Source organism: Thunnus albacares, chromosome 5, assembly GCF_914725855.1.
Source record: "Thunnus albacares chromosome 5, fThuAlb1.1, whole genome shotgun sequence".
Lineage (NCBI taxonomy): Eukaryota > Metazoa > Chordata > Actinopteri > Scombriformes > Scombridae > Thunnus > Thunnus albacares.
Genome location: NC_058110.1, coordinates 27,038,253 through 27,053,517, shown reverse-complemented (window position 1 = coordinate 27,053,517; position 15,265 = coordinate 27,038,253). Strand labels below are relative to the sequence as shown.

General features: G+C 38.6%; 2 protein-coding genes across 7 annotated transcripts in view; one reads left to right on the top strand and one right to left on the bottom strand.

Moving 5' to 3' along the window:
* Nucleotides 1-15,265, top strand: part of LOC122981885 (kelch-like protein 12) — a 125,444-nt gene that overhangs the window by 55,319 nt on the left and 54,860 nt on the right. For all 4 annotated transcript variants that reach the window (XM_044350683.1, XM_044350684.1, XM_044350681.1 and 1 more), the window contains one exon: nt 10,705-10,766. The gene's annotated coding sequence lies outside the window, so the exon portion shown is untranslated. The remainder of the gene's footprint in view (nt 1-10,704; nt 10,767-15,265) is intronic.
* slc52a3 (solute carrier family 52 member 3) lies at nt 669-14,620 on the bottom strand. Of its 3 annotated transcripts, XM_044350691.1 has the most exons (6): nt 14,159-14,620; nt 13,485-13,511; nt 10,590-10,649; nt 2,769-3,868; nt 2,462-2,585; nt 669-2,156 (listed from the first exon to the last, which is right to left on the bottom strand). In XM_044350691.1, the coding sequence occupies exons 4-6, from the start codon at nt 3,770-3,772 to the stop codon at nt 1,944-1,946; spliced, it is 1,341 nt and encodes a 446-aa protein (XP_044206626.1). In that variant the 5' UTR covers nt 3,773-3,868; nt 10,590-10,649; nt 13,485-13,511; nt 14,159-14,620; the 3' UTR covers nt 669-1,943. The 3 variants fall into 3 exon arrangements, with proteins under 3 accessions (XP_044206626.1, XP_044206625.1, XP_044206628.1); XM_044350690.1 differs by lacking the exon at nt 13,485-13,511; XM_044350693.1 differs by lacking the exons at nt 10,590-10,649; nt 13,485-13,511; nt 14,159-14,620 and adding an exon at nt 5,529-6,163.

Genomic DNA, 15,265 nt, shown 5'->3' with positions numbered 1-15,265 from the left:
GACACAAAAAGATGGGAAAACAGAGTCCAGGTTGAAAAATACCAAACTTTCCCTTTAAGAAAACCCTGCATTACAGCCATTACAGCTTTCCTACAACAGATCTGTCCAGATGCTGTAAGCCACTAGTGTGTCACTACCCAGAGTTTGAAAACCACTGTGCTGGCAGATGAACTGCACACCTCTTAACTACACTATCAAACTAAGCCTGTTTTTTTCCCCACAGAGTGTTGGCCCTAATGGTCCATTTCAGTTGTTCAAATGTGTTTATTTGGTGGCAATTTTGTATAATTCTTAATCGAAAGACCTTATTCACAGATGTATAATAGCAGGGCAAACACAGCTATGCAAATGAGCACTGAGAATAATCAGTGTAAGTGTGTGTACAGTACTGTAATATAGGTCTGTGTTTGGTTAATCCACCAATAAACATGCATAGCCATAAACAACCACTGAATGCAAAATAATTTTTGCAACTCACATATGCGTTTCCTAATCCAAACTCAAACCAACAAACTAAATTAAACTGAACTAATACATACTTACTTATGAAGTTCATGAATCCTGCGACTGAGGGAGACTGAGGGAGACTGAACAACATCAACTGGTATTCTTATAAACGTCATCTAGGCCGAACATTAGTTTCCACAAAAATAAATACACCAGTGGAATAATTTTCACAGCACTTTATTTCTCCACTCAGATTTCCATGGCTGTGTGTTTATACTGATAGAAAATCCCTCATTGAATACAATATACACATTTTATTTAATAAAAGACTAGAAAAGTGGACTATTATTTTAATAATGTCGACAGCCTTGACAGAGTTTAGCAATCTCCAAAAGCTGGTCGATAAGTGTTGCGTCTAGAGCTGCAGGGGTTCTCCTGGTTCTCCGTGCATGCGTACATATGTGGGTGTGTTGTGTAGATACTGCGAGTCTGCAGATAAATCTATTAGGAACTGTGTTGGTTCTCCGGGTCTGCAGCTCAATGATATTGGAAAATTCAGTCATTGCAATGGTCTCATATAGTACTTCAAATGTAGCTACTGCCATGTTATAGCACTTATACATTACTACAAACTACAGTTGGCTGAGACATTAACACATAGTAATAATAATAATAAACTTTATTTCTATAGTGCCTTTCTAAACTAGAGTCACAAGGTGCTTCACAAAATAATACCATACAATATAGGTTTATGGGAGGCTTTTCTAGAGTGGAGATTAGCTGGTAGCTCCGTTAGCCGTGTTGTGGTGTCCACACAGCAGATCAAACTGCCAGAATCAGGCCCAGCAAGTCCAGGAGTAACTGTAGGTCAGTTAAAAAGACTTAAAAGTCATTTAAAACCAGCGTTCATCTCTGATATTCAGTGAGGAAACTTTTAAAACATCAAGAATTATAAACAGAGTTTGGCACGTTTGTCAAAGCGACAGCTCTTCCACAAGCCGCGGATCATGAGGAATAAAACACATACTGACTGAAACCCACAGTGACTGAAATAGGACAATAATACTTTAGATGAGTAATCTAGAACAACACAGTGTTGAAAGTAGCATAATTATATTGTTGACTTTATTAAAGTGGTGGAAATGTACATTAGATTTAACTGGCATTCACATTATAAAACAGGCACCGGGAGTTTATTCCCCTTTGTTTTTTCCCGGCCTGTTTTTGGGGCCGGCCTTTATTGGTTCATGTCGACCACACTCCCGGTCATTAACATCAGAGACCCAAGTCAGAGACTCATTACGAGTGATGCCTCTGACATTACACATTGTCATTTGATACATTTTTATTATAAAAAAAAAAAATTTATATACTCTTGGCAACAAAGCAAGTAGCAAGTATATTTCCCAAGTGTAAAACTATTCCTTTAAAATAAAATAAAAAAATTTAAAAAGTATCCAGCCTTTTTCTCAGTACTGTGGTTCTTTGGTTAAGTGTCATAGGGGACATTTAGTGTTGCAGATGTCTCCTGACGTAAACAGCCGGTAGACGTTAACCAGAGGGAACATGGTGACCGAGCCGACTAGTGAGCCCATCTGTGCTGCAGCTCCGCACCAGACCAGGGCGCTGTGGCTGCGGTCTCTCAGGATGACGCCCACCATTACTTTGACATAAGACAGCGTTCCAGTGAAGAGGAGCCATGAGAGCACCTGGTGAGGGCAAAAAAAGAAACAAAGTGGACTCCTGAATGACAATCTGGAAAATCTTTAACATCATTTGTCTGAAAAACAAAATAATTTTCAAAAGTTGATACCTCAACACAAATATGTTACATCATCATCTGTTATGAGAACTATCAGCAGAATTGCTCAATACTCAAGTCTTTTGTAAAGAAAGAGGTGAACTTTGCTACCGGCATTTCCCTGATAAAGCCCTGAATAATATCCCTGATATTTTCTGTGGCTATTCTTTAAACGCCACGGTCTCTTATGCAACATGTTTGTGTTTTACTCACAATAATCATCACTCCCACTGCAGACCCTTGAAGCAAAGGACATGGACTCATAGCTGCCATAGCCATATTATAACTGGCAAATCCTGTCCCCAACGCCGTCAGCACACCGAGAAACACCAGTGACCTGAAAACAGAAGGGATTTGTTATCAGCAGCAGTTTCCTTACTTCAAGGATTCCACTTGTAGATAAAAGACAATTTGTCCTTCTGAAGAGATTGATTGACTTTTACTATATGTGGTTGTTTTTTTCCTCTCACCTACTCTGAAAATAAACATATTAACAAATTCTAAATAGCAATAATTGTACCTGTTTTGGAAGAACATTGCAATGGTGCAAGCCACTGGGTTTGCCACTGATGCCAGCGCAGCAGAGAGGTGATAGGCCAGATTCCCATAAGGCATGCAGGAGTACGTCTGCACGGAGGGCAGCAGGCCGTTGGTTGCGGAATTAACCCAAACCACCAGAAAGTAGATGAAGGTCAGCTGGTACACAGAGTGTTTTGGGCCTGTCTGCAGAGGCTTGCTCTGGGCTGCACCCTTACGATGGCATTTCACACCGTCTTCATCAATCTCTGCTCCGGGGTTGTCCAGGCCGGAGACAGATGCTTCAGAGTCTGGCACAAGGTTTTCAGTGGACAGTTCGTACCTCCGAGGAAGTCTGTTCAGTGCAACAAAAGCAGCCAGACTTATGCACATCATGGCTGCTAGGAAGAAGAAAAACACCTCAGTGGAAAAGTTGGGAGGAAGATACTCAGTATGTAGTGACCACGTGTTTCCATCTGTGTGGTTTCCTGCAGTTTCAGAGGAATTGACGCATTTGGCAATGCCCACGCCTTGTGCCAAGGCGACTACGCCAGGAATGAAACCGCTAAGTCCTTCTCCAATGAAGTATGTAGTGATGTATTTTGCTGGGAGCTGCATCATAAAAGGCAGGAAAGTAACCGAGGAAGTGCAGTCCACCAGCGAGAGGAAGAAGGTGATGATGAAGAAGGCGGTGCTGTGTGATGTTCCGGCCACCATTGTGGTCTTGTCCCAGAAAAAGGCGAGCAGGATGCAGGACAGGACACCGATGGAGAGGATGGCGTATATGACGACATGCTCTTTTAGGCGGCCCGGGCACAGTTTGTGCATGAGTGTGACTAGCAGAGGTCCCAGGTTGGCCAGCTGGATGATGACCGTCAGGTAGGAGGGGAGCTCCCAGCCCTCGGGGAGCGTGTTGACGATGAGCGGCAGTTCCACCCAGAGGCCATTCACTGCCACCCAGGAGCCGAGTCCGAAGGCGCAGGCCAACATGTGGATGAGCAAAGCCATACTGCAGCCCGATCAGTCTGAAGCCGTCCGAAGAAACTTTGTGTAAGAAGAAGAAGCCGTCTCCCCAAATGGTTCCACCTCAGCTGTGTGTCGTACCTTCAGGAACAAACAGTCATAAGCTTTATATTTAGCCAAAATAAGAAGTTAGACAATTTTAAATGTTATACTTTGTAACAAATCTTGCAAAATAGTTTCACTGAAGGATTAATTCACCAAATCTACAAAGAATAAAGATATTTTCTCGCTTAGAATCTAGCCATACAGAGAACATTGGCTTTATTTTGTCATATTTTAAGAGTCATTTTTCAGATCACCATAAACAAACTTGCTTTTATCTACATTGTATCAGGGTGGAAGAGATGAATGTCTTAAAACCTTGACAGGTAAACCCAAAACTACCTGCATGATTAGATAGCACTAGAAGGAAGTGAGAAGATATAAAAAATTTTTTTTATAATTTTAGTAAACTGACACTTTGAAAGGATATGATTTTCTTGATTTTTTCTTACTGTCAAAAAATCTCATGTGCGGTGCCAAACCAAGAGATTAAAATGGTGAGAAATGAGATATTAATAAGATATTGTTGTGCCACACATCACAACTTCTCTGAGGAATTTATATTGTCAAAGTCAAGAGGTTGTGACATGTAGTACAACAAGCTATACGTAAATGTATAATGCTCCTTTCTCACCAAAGCCCCGGTAGAGGCAATTTCATGCCACCACCATATGTTGTATTGAGCTGAAAAGTATAAATGTAACTGTGGCAAGATGACAATAAAGGGCCTTGTATCCTTGTATCTCTGATAATACTGAAGTTACAGTTAGAAAATTGGAATAATTATCAACCGCAACCACTAAAAAACACCCTTCAACCACCAGGAAGACATGAAATTTACTTCATACCAAAGTATCAGTTGGAAGTATTGTCATCCAACATTCCTGTTATTCTTGCACCTGTGATCAGTTGATCAGTAGTATTGTTTGGTCTGATAGTATCTTAATCATGAATCTGAGCAGTTTTGTTTTGCTGAATGTGGGAAATATGAAGGAAAACGCTGAGTTGAGGTCAGTTGACTCAATGATGTTTCCATCTCAGATCACATGAATCAAAACTTCCTCTGAGCTGATTCCTACATACAACATTGGAAAAAGAAATTCTCAGCAGTTCTCTCAAAAGCAGTAAATATCTCCAATCCTCAAGTAGAGCTTTAGTTGAGCAAATGTCATTTGAGGCCAGTTAAGTTATTCTGTCATACTCAGTAAACTCTCTCAACCATGTGTATATTACTATAACAAAGCCAGTCAAGGACAGGTGTCTTTCTTCATAAATAAAGCCAATGGGAAATCAAGTCTCTCCCAACAGAAACTAACACCATCAAAACCAATGTCATTTTTAGTTCACACCCGCAGTATGCTATTCATGTTTCAGGCAGCTGATACAATTTTCACATCCCCTTCACACGTTGTTGGAGAATCAGACAAACCATATGGGTCTCGTTGCTCCGTCTCTTGGCACGCTTGTAGCTTTCACACTACAACTATATCCACATTTGTTCAATACAGCATAACAAAAGGCTGGTTAGAAAAGCAGCATTGTGCTTTTAAACTATGTAATCAAATGAGAGAGTAAAACACGTGTAACTTTACTACAGATTCTAATGTTACAGAAGAACAGATAATACAGCGTTTATCATGCACACCCTGCTGATAACACAAGCAAATAAACTTCCTTTCAGGCATGCAAATGTACTCACAACTCTCTTCAGTCCCTGGAGGCTTTGAATATGACTTACTGTCATCTTAAATAGAGGTTTGGCTGCTCTTACATAGCTACACACGCTGATGGGAGTCACATGGCCTCTGGGTAGGGCAGAGTCCACTCCAGCTGTTGATCAGCTCCACTGGATAACAGAGGGCATTGTCTAAATCCACTGAGCTCTCTCTTTACAGCACCCGCCTCTTAATTAGGTCAAGTTGGTCTTGAGACAATTCGAGGTGCCCTTGTCATTTTGTCACGCACATAAAAAACATTTGCAATATAAAATGTGCTGCACTGGCTGTTTTCAACCAAGCCTGAACCACCCTCTACTGGCCTGCAAGGTGCAAGTTACAGCATGTGATTCGTCCCTGAAGTGGAAACCTCAAGAGTTTCACTTGAACACATTGAACAGTGAGTAGGAGGGCTGTGCAACAAACATTTGCAAACTGATTCCAGGGAAGTAGGCACTTCTTCATTTCTACTTATTAATAAGACAACGCTGTTTTATGTAAAGCAAAGGCCACAACGCAACCACCGTCTTCAGTGGGTGAACTGAGCTGAACTCCTTACAGGTCACTGATGTCACCAGATAACATCAGCATTCATAAATCAAACCGCCAAAACAGCTGGTATCACATGTTGCTTGTATTCATAACCATTATGTTTTCTTTTCTAACTGTTCTAATAAACCTTTTTCCATTTAGCTGCTTCAGTTTCAGGGTCCTGGTATTGTGCACGCTGGCTCTTTGTCACACATGTCCCAGTTAGATATTACATACATCTAAGCAGGTTTGAGTATGTAGTATTTTCACACTGGACAAAGTGTGACAAACTAAAATACACTCTGTAGTGCTACAAACTACATCTGCTGTTATATGCATCTTTCTATGTTTTACACCTGCATGTATGCTTGTAGATGCTCTGGTACAAAAAAAAAAAAACGTTAACAAAAAAAGTAAGTATGCATATTAAAAAATAAAAGTTTTGTGAGTTTTGAGTGTATTTGATGATGTTTGATGAGCTGCTCACAAGTAGATAAATTGTGTTATTGTTTCACAGCTTTGTGAACCCCCCCAAAAACAGAAGAGAACTATTAAATCTTAAGAAAAAGATTTGCTGGGTCGGTTTGTAAATGACTAATCCAAAGAGCAGTTTGATTGACATGCAAATGCATTTTCATTTGGTACGAAACAAGTATGTTGACTTTTTTCTAGACTCACCGCAAAACCCGTATAGAAAGTCAATCAACCCTTTTCACAGCAGACGTTTTGACTTGTCAAAGCAGTAAAATCACATGTCAATAATAACATTATTCCAACTAACCATTCTGTTCATTATCAATTTACCAGTTGATTATTTTCTCAATTAGTTGTTGTTTGGTCTATAAAAAAGAAAAAGCCTGAGATGCAACTTAAAATGTTTTGTTCTGTCCACAACTCAGAGATATTCAGATCACTATCAAAAAAGACTAAAGAAACCAGACAATATTCACATTTAAGAGGCTGGAAATAGAGAGTTGTGGCATTTTTTAAATTAAATTAATTCCTCCTGTGTTTTTCCTGCTTTGACAAGTCAAAATGTCTGACATGGAAATAATCTATTAGTACATACTGTATACAGTTAGTGTGCATTACTGTATTTTAACTGGGACACATTCACATGGCTTTCTGGGATACTTTAACAGAACAGTGTCATCGTTAATGTTATTAGTAACACGTGTGCTTTTCCTACTATGACTAGTCAAAATGTCTGCTGTGAAAAATGCATATTTAAATGAGCTGATGTGACCTTCTTCCAGCAAATATCCATGTAAACATTTCTACCACATTTTTTTTAATCACAGCAGGAGAAGCACGGGTGTAATTAATAACATTAACGATGGCTCTTCTCAATTGAAGCCAGCATGAACAACACTGTCTGCTGTGAAGTCTGTTATATATTAAGAGTAAAAAACATTCATCTGAACCATTTAGTACATATACTCTAGTGTTCTTGGTGTTCATTATCTGATAAATCAGACTTTAATGTCTCCCTGTGCTCACTGTTAGTAGTTGTCTGAGCCTGTGCATGTATTCAATTTTGCTTAATGTTTTAAACATTTCCTATTTTTCTTCCCGTCAGTATTTTTCTTACACAGCTTCACTGGTTTTGTTGCCCGTGGTTTTATAAAACTTTTGGTAAATGAACCTCAAATAAGGATAAAGTTGGGTGTCTTGCCAGGAAAGTTCCTCGTGTTGCGTCACACAAAGTTAAGTGTTATGTCAGCACAGTAGTGACATTTAGCACTGCAATAAAAATGAAATCATTACTGCTTGATCACAAACCAGGTCAGATACTAGGACATGATACAGTGTCTGTAAAAAGGTGTCACTCTCTTTTTTTTATCTTTTTACAACACTGAATTTAAGGAGTTGTAATCAGGGTTTTTTGATAGTGGTCAATATAAAAAGTGAAAACAAATCCTTTGAACACTAAATAATCAGTTGTCTAAGTACACACCCCCAGATAGTGTTTAGTAGAGGCAGCTTTTGCAGCCTTGAGACTGACTATGGATTGATATGGACATTAACATTTGTGTCTTTAACTTATTCCTCTGTACCTTTGGATGTATGTTTGGGGTCGTTGTCTTACTGGAAAATAAATCTTCTGGCAAATCACAGTTGTCCTGCCGGCTACAGCAGGTTACTTCCCTGTATTTTGCTGCATTTGTGTTAGCGTCTAGCTGTCACGAGGCTTCATGGGGGGGGTGTGGTGTGAAGTATCACGGCCAAAAAACTAGATTTTTGTTCCTTGATTGACACCTTTCAATAACTTGCAGATTTGTTTGGAATATGATTTGTCTTGTAAACTAACAGTAGTCCCCAACCTTATTTGGCTTGTTACCCCTTAAAACAAATCAATGTCTTCTTGGAACCGCTCGTCACAAGGTATTACGTCAGTGCGGACATGAGCTGGTTTATTTTTCCTTCTCAGATTGCTTCCTTTAAAGCCGAAAGAGTTCAAATGTCATATAATTCACAAGGGTCATTTCTGGAAAATAGAAATAATTTTGTGCAACAGAATTTCTCGTTCTTGTATTTTTATCTTGTGGGTTCCACAGATTTGTCTTGGGACCTCTTGGAGGGTCCAAACCTCGATGATGGGAATTGGTGATCACCAACCTTTTATCCAACTTCTAAATTGTTACTGGTTCTGCCAGTAACAATTTAGCTGTCATACCAAAATAAGGATGACTACTTGTGAAATCTATGTAGACATGAGATACAAAAATATATATCTAGACTGATGTTTTCAGTTTGACATTTAAGAATCTTTCCGTTGATCAGTGCCAATGAAGAGTAATCTACTGTGGTTCACAGTTGTAAAAGGGAGAAAAGGCCTGGTGGTAAATAGAAACCTACAGTGATGGGGGTCTTGAACATTTAAGTTAAAGTCCCCCACCATTCAAATATATGTTCTTCTTGTTCCTAGAAGTTTGACACTAGAAGGCTGTTTTCACATTCATCTGCTTAGAGTGGAAAGTTTCTCTCTGCTCATTGAAATCTGTTTAACTGGCAGGCCTATGAGCAGGATTTGTGACATCACAACTAGTTTGCATCTTTACATCTTGTGTCCAGCAGTTAAACTTTTGAAATGAAATACACTTGCATATTCATAGATTCTAAAATTTTTAATGAGGGAGAATGAGTAGATGTATTTTTGTCATGTCTTAATACATGTCTGGAGGGGATCTTTATATTATAACTGGTTGGTAAAATTAACTTTTGATATTGCTTCCACACAAATCCGACCACAAAGATTTCACAATTTTTTTTACAAACATGCAGAAACTGTGCTGTTAAGCAAGTAAAAGCCAAACTGGAAGCAAATGCTTTTGGTTATTTGGGGAATAATAACCAAATAATTGGTTATGAATCCCTAAATATAAAATACTTCTTGGTTCCTACTAGTACTTAAATATAGGTACAACAGAAGACAACAAGACAGCGATGAACAAGAGAGTAACAATTGGGGATTTAGAGTGTAGCTTCCCGTCATCTACAGAGTGATTTCTCAGAGCTTACAGTGTAACTTTATTAAATGAATCAGTATATAAGTCTATGGATGAAGTACAATAAAAACAAATGCTTTTGCCCTTTGCTCATGGCAGTTGTGACAATCATGCGAGTTTGGCAGACAGGCTTCACCCACACTATTTATTATGCTTATGTCTTGTACTTCATTGTACGAATTTAAATAAGAACAAGTTGAGAAATGGGTCTATACTTTTGAAAATTAGCTCCTAGCAGCTATGTTGGTCCAGTGCTGCAGCAGCTCATAACGAGCAGACTGGACTAGAAAGCAAACTTACCTCTCAAGTACAGAGCTACGAACGTCCAAGAATGAAAAACTACTGATACAGTAATGTAATAATATACGTATCTATATATTTACTTATACAATAATAAGGTATGCAGGGAGTTATTTATTTTTCCCCGTTCTCCCGTTCTTACTCTGTAAGTACACAGAACCAACAAGGTATGTTCTGTTCTCTCGGTCGTACTGTTTACTGTCTTACTGTTTAATTACCCAGTAAAAACAAATGATCACAGTAAACACTGTCAAACATTAAAGGACTTTTGCCCATCTGATGTTACAATAAGGGAACCAAGACTAGCTGTTTGGTGCCGTTACCTTTCATGTCACAAACTAACACCATGCAATATATCATTAACAACAGACCAGAACTACATTTTGAACAGACAATGAAAAAAAACATTATAGAACATGATTAAATAGAATATGTTTTATTTGTAACATCTTAACTACATAAACTACTATTATACAATATAAGTATGTTATATAAATTATACTAATCTATTATCTGAATTAAGGAAACAAGGATCTAAAAATTTTCATGGCAATCAAAATCAAAATGTAGTTATGAAATTATTAATTATAGTAAAAAAAAACAACAAGAACAAAACAGGAAACTATGTTTAAATTGTAAATGTACGCATGATGGCACCACAAATACAGATGTAACATTTTCTCATGCAGTGTGCACATACTGTACCTCAGCAATGAAGTCTGTCAGAACCATCAACGTTTTGTCCACATGGCGATGTTTTGAGGCCTGAGACACACAGAGATTGATTTTGTTTTTTCATTTGATTTTGTATGTTTTTCAGGACACACCTGTACCTGTTTATGACCTGCTCAAGTGAAGTCACTGCACAACAAACACAAAATGGTAAGTACATACATATATTTATTTACCGTACTTCTTAGGTGTTAGGTAATAAACAGTACAGTGCTCTAGGTTTAATACACAATACAAACTATAACTCACTGTATATTAAATGCAAAACATTTCACACATTACTCCCTAAAATAAGGAGTAAAACTCTAATGCAACATATTCCTTTGGCATTTAGCTTAAAACAGCATAAACCATGCGGGTTAACATTCTGGACACAGAGGTAACTTGTACAAACTTCTTGCCAAAGTCCACCTAGCATGGTGGCTAATTGGAGATTATCTTAACTTGCGATTAGCGATTAGCATGCTAATAAACATTAATTTGGTTGTTAAAACTTTAATATAAGGCAACACATTACCATAAGACACCTAACAGGAGAATATCACATAAACAAGTGATTTGAAGCGAGTGAGTGCAGAGACTGAGCAACTGACTAACTGCCACAGCTACAACCGTCTGAGCCCGCGCCACCAGTTGGAGCCTCTTTCTTTTTAATGAGATTGAGTTACAGGTGTGTTTGGTGACCGCCTGTAACTGCCGCACAAAACGGTAAAACAAACGCACCTCCCTGCCATCTGAGGAGAATAAAAGTCACAGTGTGCCTCAATCTGCTTCAAGCGGCAAACTCCGGAGCTGAAAAATGAAGCCGACGCGGAAGTGCCAAAAACTGCAGTTCCTCGCATGGCCACTTGAGACTGTCTCCAAAAGCGAGTCAATACCCATAGAGCCCCATGTTAAAGTGTCCAACTTTACAGCAGAAATAAACATGTTTACAGCCTGGTACGAAAAACGGTTTGGGTCTCTATAGCTAATTTCTCAGTTCATGACAACTGTAAGGAGGGTGAATTTTTATATAACTCACTCACATTTCATTAAGGCTTAAAGTTATGCATAATTAAGGGCGTGGCTGCTTTGTCGTTGCTATCCTGGTGACAATGTTGGTTAGGTAACGTAACCATGGCGTAACCCCAGATTCAGATTCATTCAGAGTAAAGGCGTAGCCCTAACGGTCACTATTTCAGTGTGTTTGCAGTTCTTGTTCAGCATTTGGTTGTACTAAAAGACCCTCTAAGGAGTCTGATGTTCAGTTTTTTGCACTGACTACGTTTTGCTTTAATAGTTTGAAGCTTGTTTTTTGCTAGCGAAAATGAGCATTAGCATTATCACAGTTAACCATAGAATGTAAATGCACTGTGCTAACCAAGCTAGCAGCTAATGTTCAACTCCACCTTCTTATCCAAATTTGGTAACTTCTGGCTCCAAAAATCCAAGATGGCGACGGTCAAAATGCACACTTGAGGCTTCAATGCAAATCAGGAGTCCACGAACTAGTGGCTGAATCACATTGGCTACGTCCATTATTTTTTACAGTGTATGATCTGCTGACTGTTTCATGTTGATTAAAACTGAAGCATAAAGTTGTAAAAGTTCAAGGAAGTTGTTTGGCAGCTGTGCAGTTTAACTATCTGAGGCTAATGCTAATGCTAAACTAGCATGTTGAACAGAAGCTGCTCGGTTAATGCAGGCTGAGAGCTGAGTGTCAGATAGCAGGACTTTAATTACACATGCTTCCAACAAAATCAACACATAAGTGATGAACTGCATAAGCAACACTCTCCTGCTCTGAGTATAAATGCATTTTAGCGGTCGCAGTAAATGAATAGATAAAGTTGGAGCGACATTTGTACTTCTGTTGCAGCTGTTTCCAGCAGCTGGAATAACGTTAGCTACAGTAAACACACACATCACTTCATCATGTAGATCTGAGGGGTGTTCTACATATATTTTGTTACAATATATCAACTTGTATTTCAAAAAAACAAACAAACAAACCAAAAAAAAAACTAATGAAGAAATACTTTGAACAAAAAAAGGATCTATTGGCATTTATCTCAGATAATATTCAATCTATAATATTAGTTTCACTTTGATTTAGCCAGAATCTAAAGTGATTTCCACTTATCCTTCATTATGGGACAGAGTCAGACCTAAATGCACTTCTTGAGTATAATGTTTAAATCTGCTGCATCAAGTTTAAAGTTTAAGAGCTTTGGATGTGGGAGGCACGGAGAGTGCATTGAGTGGTAAAACATGATATTTTACCACTCAATGCATATATAACGCATATATTTTATGATATTAATAAATTAACGAATTGACATCAGCAATTTTCTGCCAGCATTCCTCGCTTATTTACACCGACAGCGTTGCTTTTTGCTGTGATAATGTATTTATATTCTTCATAGCTCTCCATTATAATGATCTGTTCCTCCTGACTGTCCATTTTGTGCGGAACAAGAGTCAAATGACGCGCCAAACGCCCCTTTTATGGGGACGCGCACAGAGTCCGAAGCAGAAAGCCTGAGTTAACAAAGAAAGTTCATAACCACCGTCGCGATACCACTTATCTCTGATCGCGAGTTTAGGGTTTGTCGAGCCTGCTCACACAAAGAAAGCCTGGGTATGTTAAACTTGCTTCATAGTACACCCCTCAGGTCTGCAGATAAACCAGTCAGACTGAAATCCATTGTGGGGAGATTGGGGTTACATGTTTTACATTTACATTGCAACACTATAATACTCACTGTACCTTCACATTATATGTATTTACTTTAGTCTAAAATACAAAATGTGCAATACATTATATCTTAACAGGCTGTATATACTTAACCTACTATACAGTATGTATATAAAGTAACATCATTTTACCTGTGTTCGAGGCAGAATCAGAGTAGGCTACATAAGAAGTTAAAAGAATGGATCAAATAAACACTAAGTTACTTAAACGATAAATTCAATAACACAAATAATTACTTTATTTAAAATTACTGAGTTCCCGTCTGTCGCTGTTCAAGAAGAGGCCCAACAAAATCCGAAGTACTAAACACAGCAAGCAGCTGCACAACTTCCAGCTTCATTAGAGGACATTAATTAGATCAGACAAAATGTGCTGGACAGATCTAACAATTAATTCACATTTAATCAAAATTGCCGCAGCCTTCAATAGTCAATGACTTTGTGAAAATCAGAATCAGCTTTCTAGGCGAAGTATGTTTACAAATACAATTTGACTCTGGTTTAGTGGCTCTCGGTGTACTTGCACAAAATAACAAAACAACACATCTTCAGAAATATACACAAGGAGTGACTATTTCGGCTGCAGATAAAACAGTTTCTATGACCCTTTTATCTGCATTTTATGTTCTTTTAATAACAACGTGTTATTTACTTTCAGCTGGTAGGCTAAACGTGGACTTACCCAGCTGAAGGCTAACATTAGCTAGTCATTTACCATCTGTAGCAAACCATGAGCCATCTGTCCATCGTTTATGTTAACTCGTTTTCACTGATTGAACATTGAACAACTTTAACACGAATCTTACCGTTGTTATTCCGTCATGTTGAGCTCCAGTTTTTGATTTTTCACTCAGAGCTATGAGCTAAAGTTGTTGTGTTTACATATTCAGCGCTGGTCACGCGCTGTATCACGCACACGCACGCTGTAAACAATCCCCTTTGGCTCGTGAGTTTAACAGGAGAAACGTTTCTTTATCTATCAATGTGACAATCTTCGAAGAACATCTGGATGAATGCAGCGCTCAGTTTTTTTGTTTTTTTTTTACACCATCTAAGTCAACAAACGAGATAAAGAATTAAAGGGACGTTATCTTTCTCTCACCCCACCACTCCCTCTTTTATCTCTTTCTTCCCTTCTCGGATCTACACTTATCCCAGATAACATGAATGGTATCAATCTTCTTATCTAACTCTTAGCAAGAAAGTGAATAAGTATTTTACAACATGCCTTAACGTTTTCTCTAACTGTTCCTCAAGGTTAGCGATATTTTTTTCCTAGGACGGCAAGTCATGACCCGCCCTACTCTGCCTCTGATTGGCTGACCCTCACAGTCTTACCCTACCTCTAACCAATCTCACTCCTCATACATAAACCCATCATCGAAGGCAATGCGTTCTAGCCAATCAGAGGCAGAGAAGGGCGGGTCATGCCTTCACTATCCTAGGAAAATAAACATTAGTTCCCGGTCAGGAGTGCTTACACCACACTTTAGCTAAATCTGCCGAGGTCCTTCTGAGGTTATGTACTCACTGTGCAACTTAAATAACTATGTAAAAATGCTACTTATAAACTTTTGTGACCTTTTAACCCATGAGCACTAACACACAGGGATCTACAACGACACAAAATTATTTATGAAAGCATGAATATTTATGAAAGAAGTGGAGAAAGAAAACCTAATTGTCACATGAAGTAGCAAAGACAGTTTCACAAGTCAGAAGTTCTCCTCTGACGTTACACAGGACCAAAAGAGGTAGCTGGTTTCAGTTCTATTTTCAAGCATGATTTAACTGTGATTTCTGCAGACCTACAGTAGATATGCAAACTATGCTACTAAGCATATAAGATCAGATATAGTGGTATAGATACACACAGTTCACTTTGGACAATTCTTACATGAAAGAAACAAAGC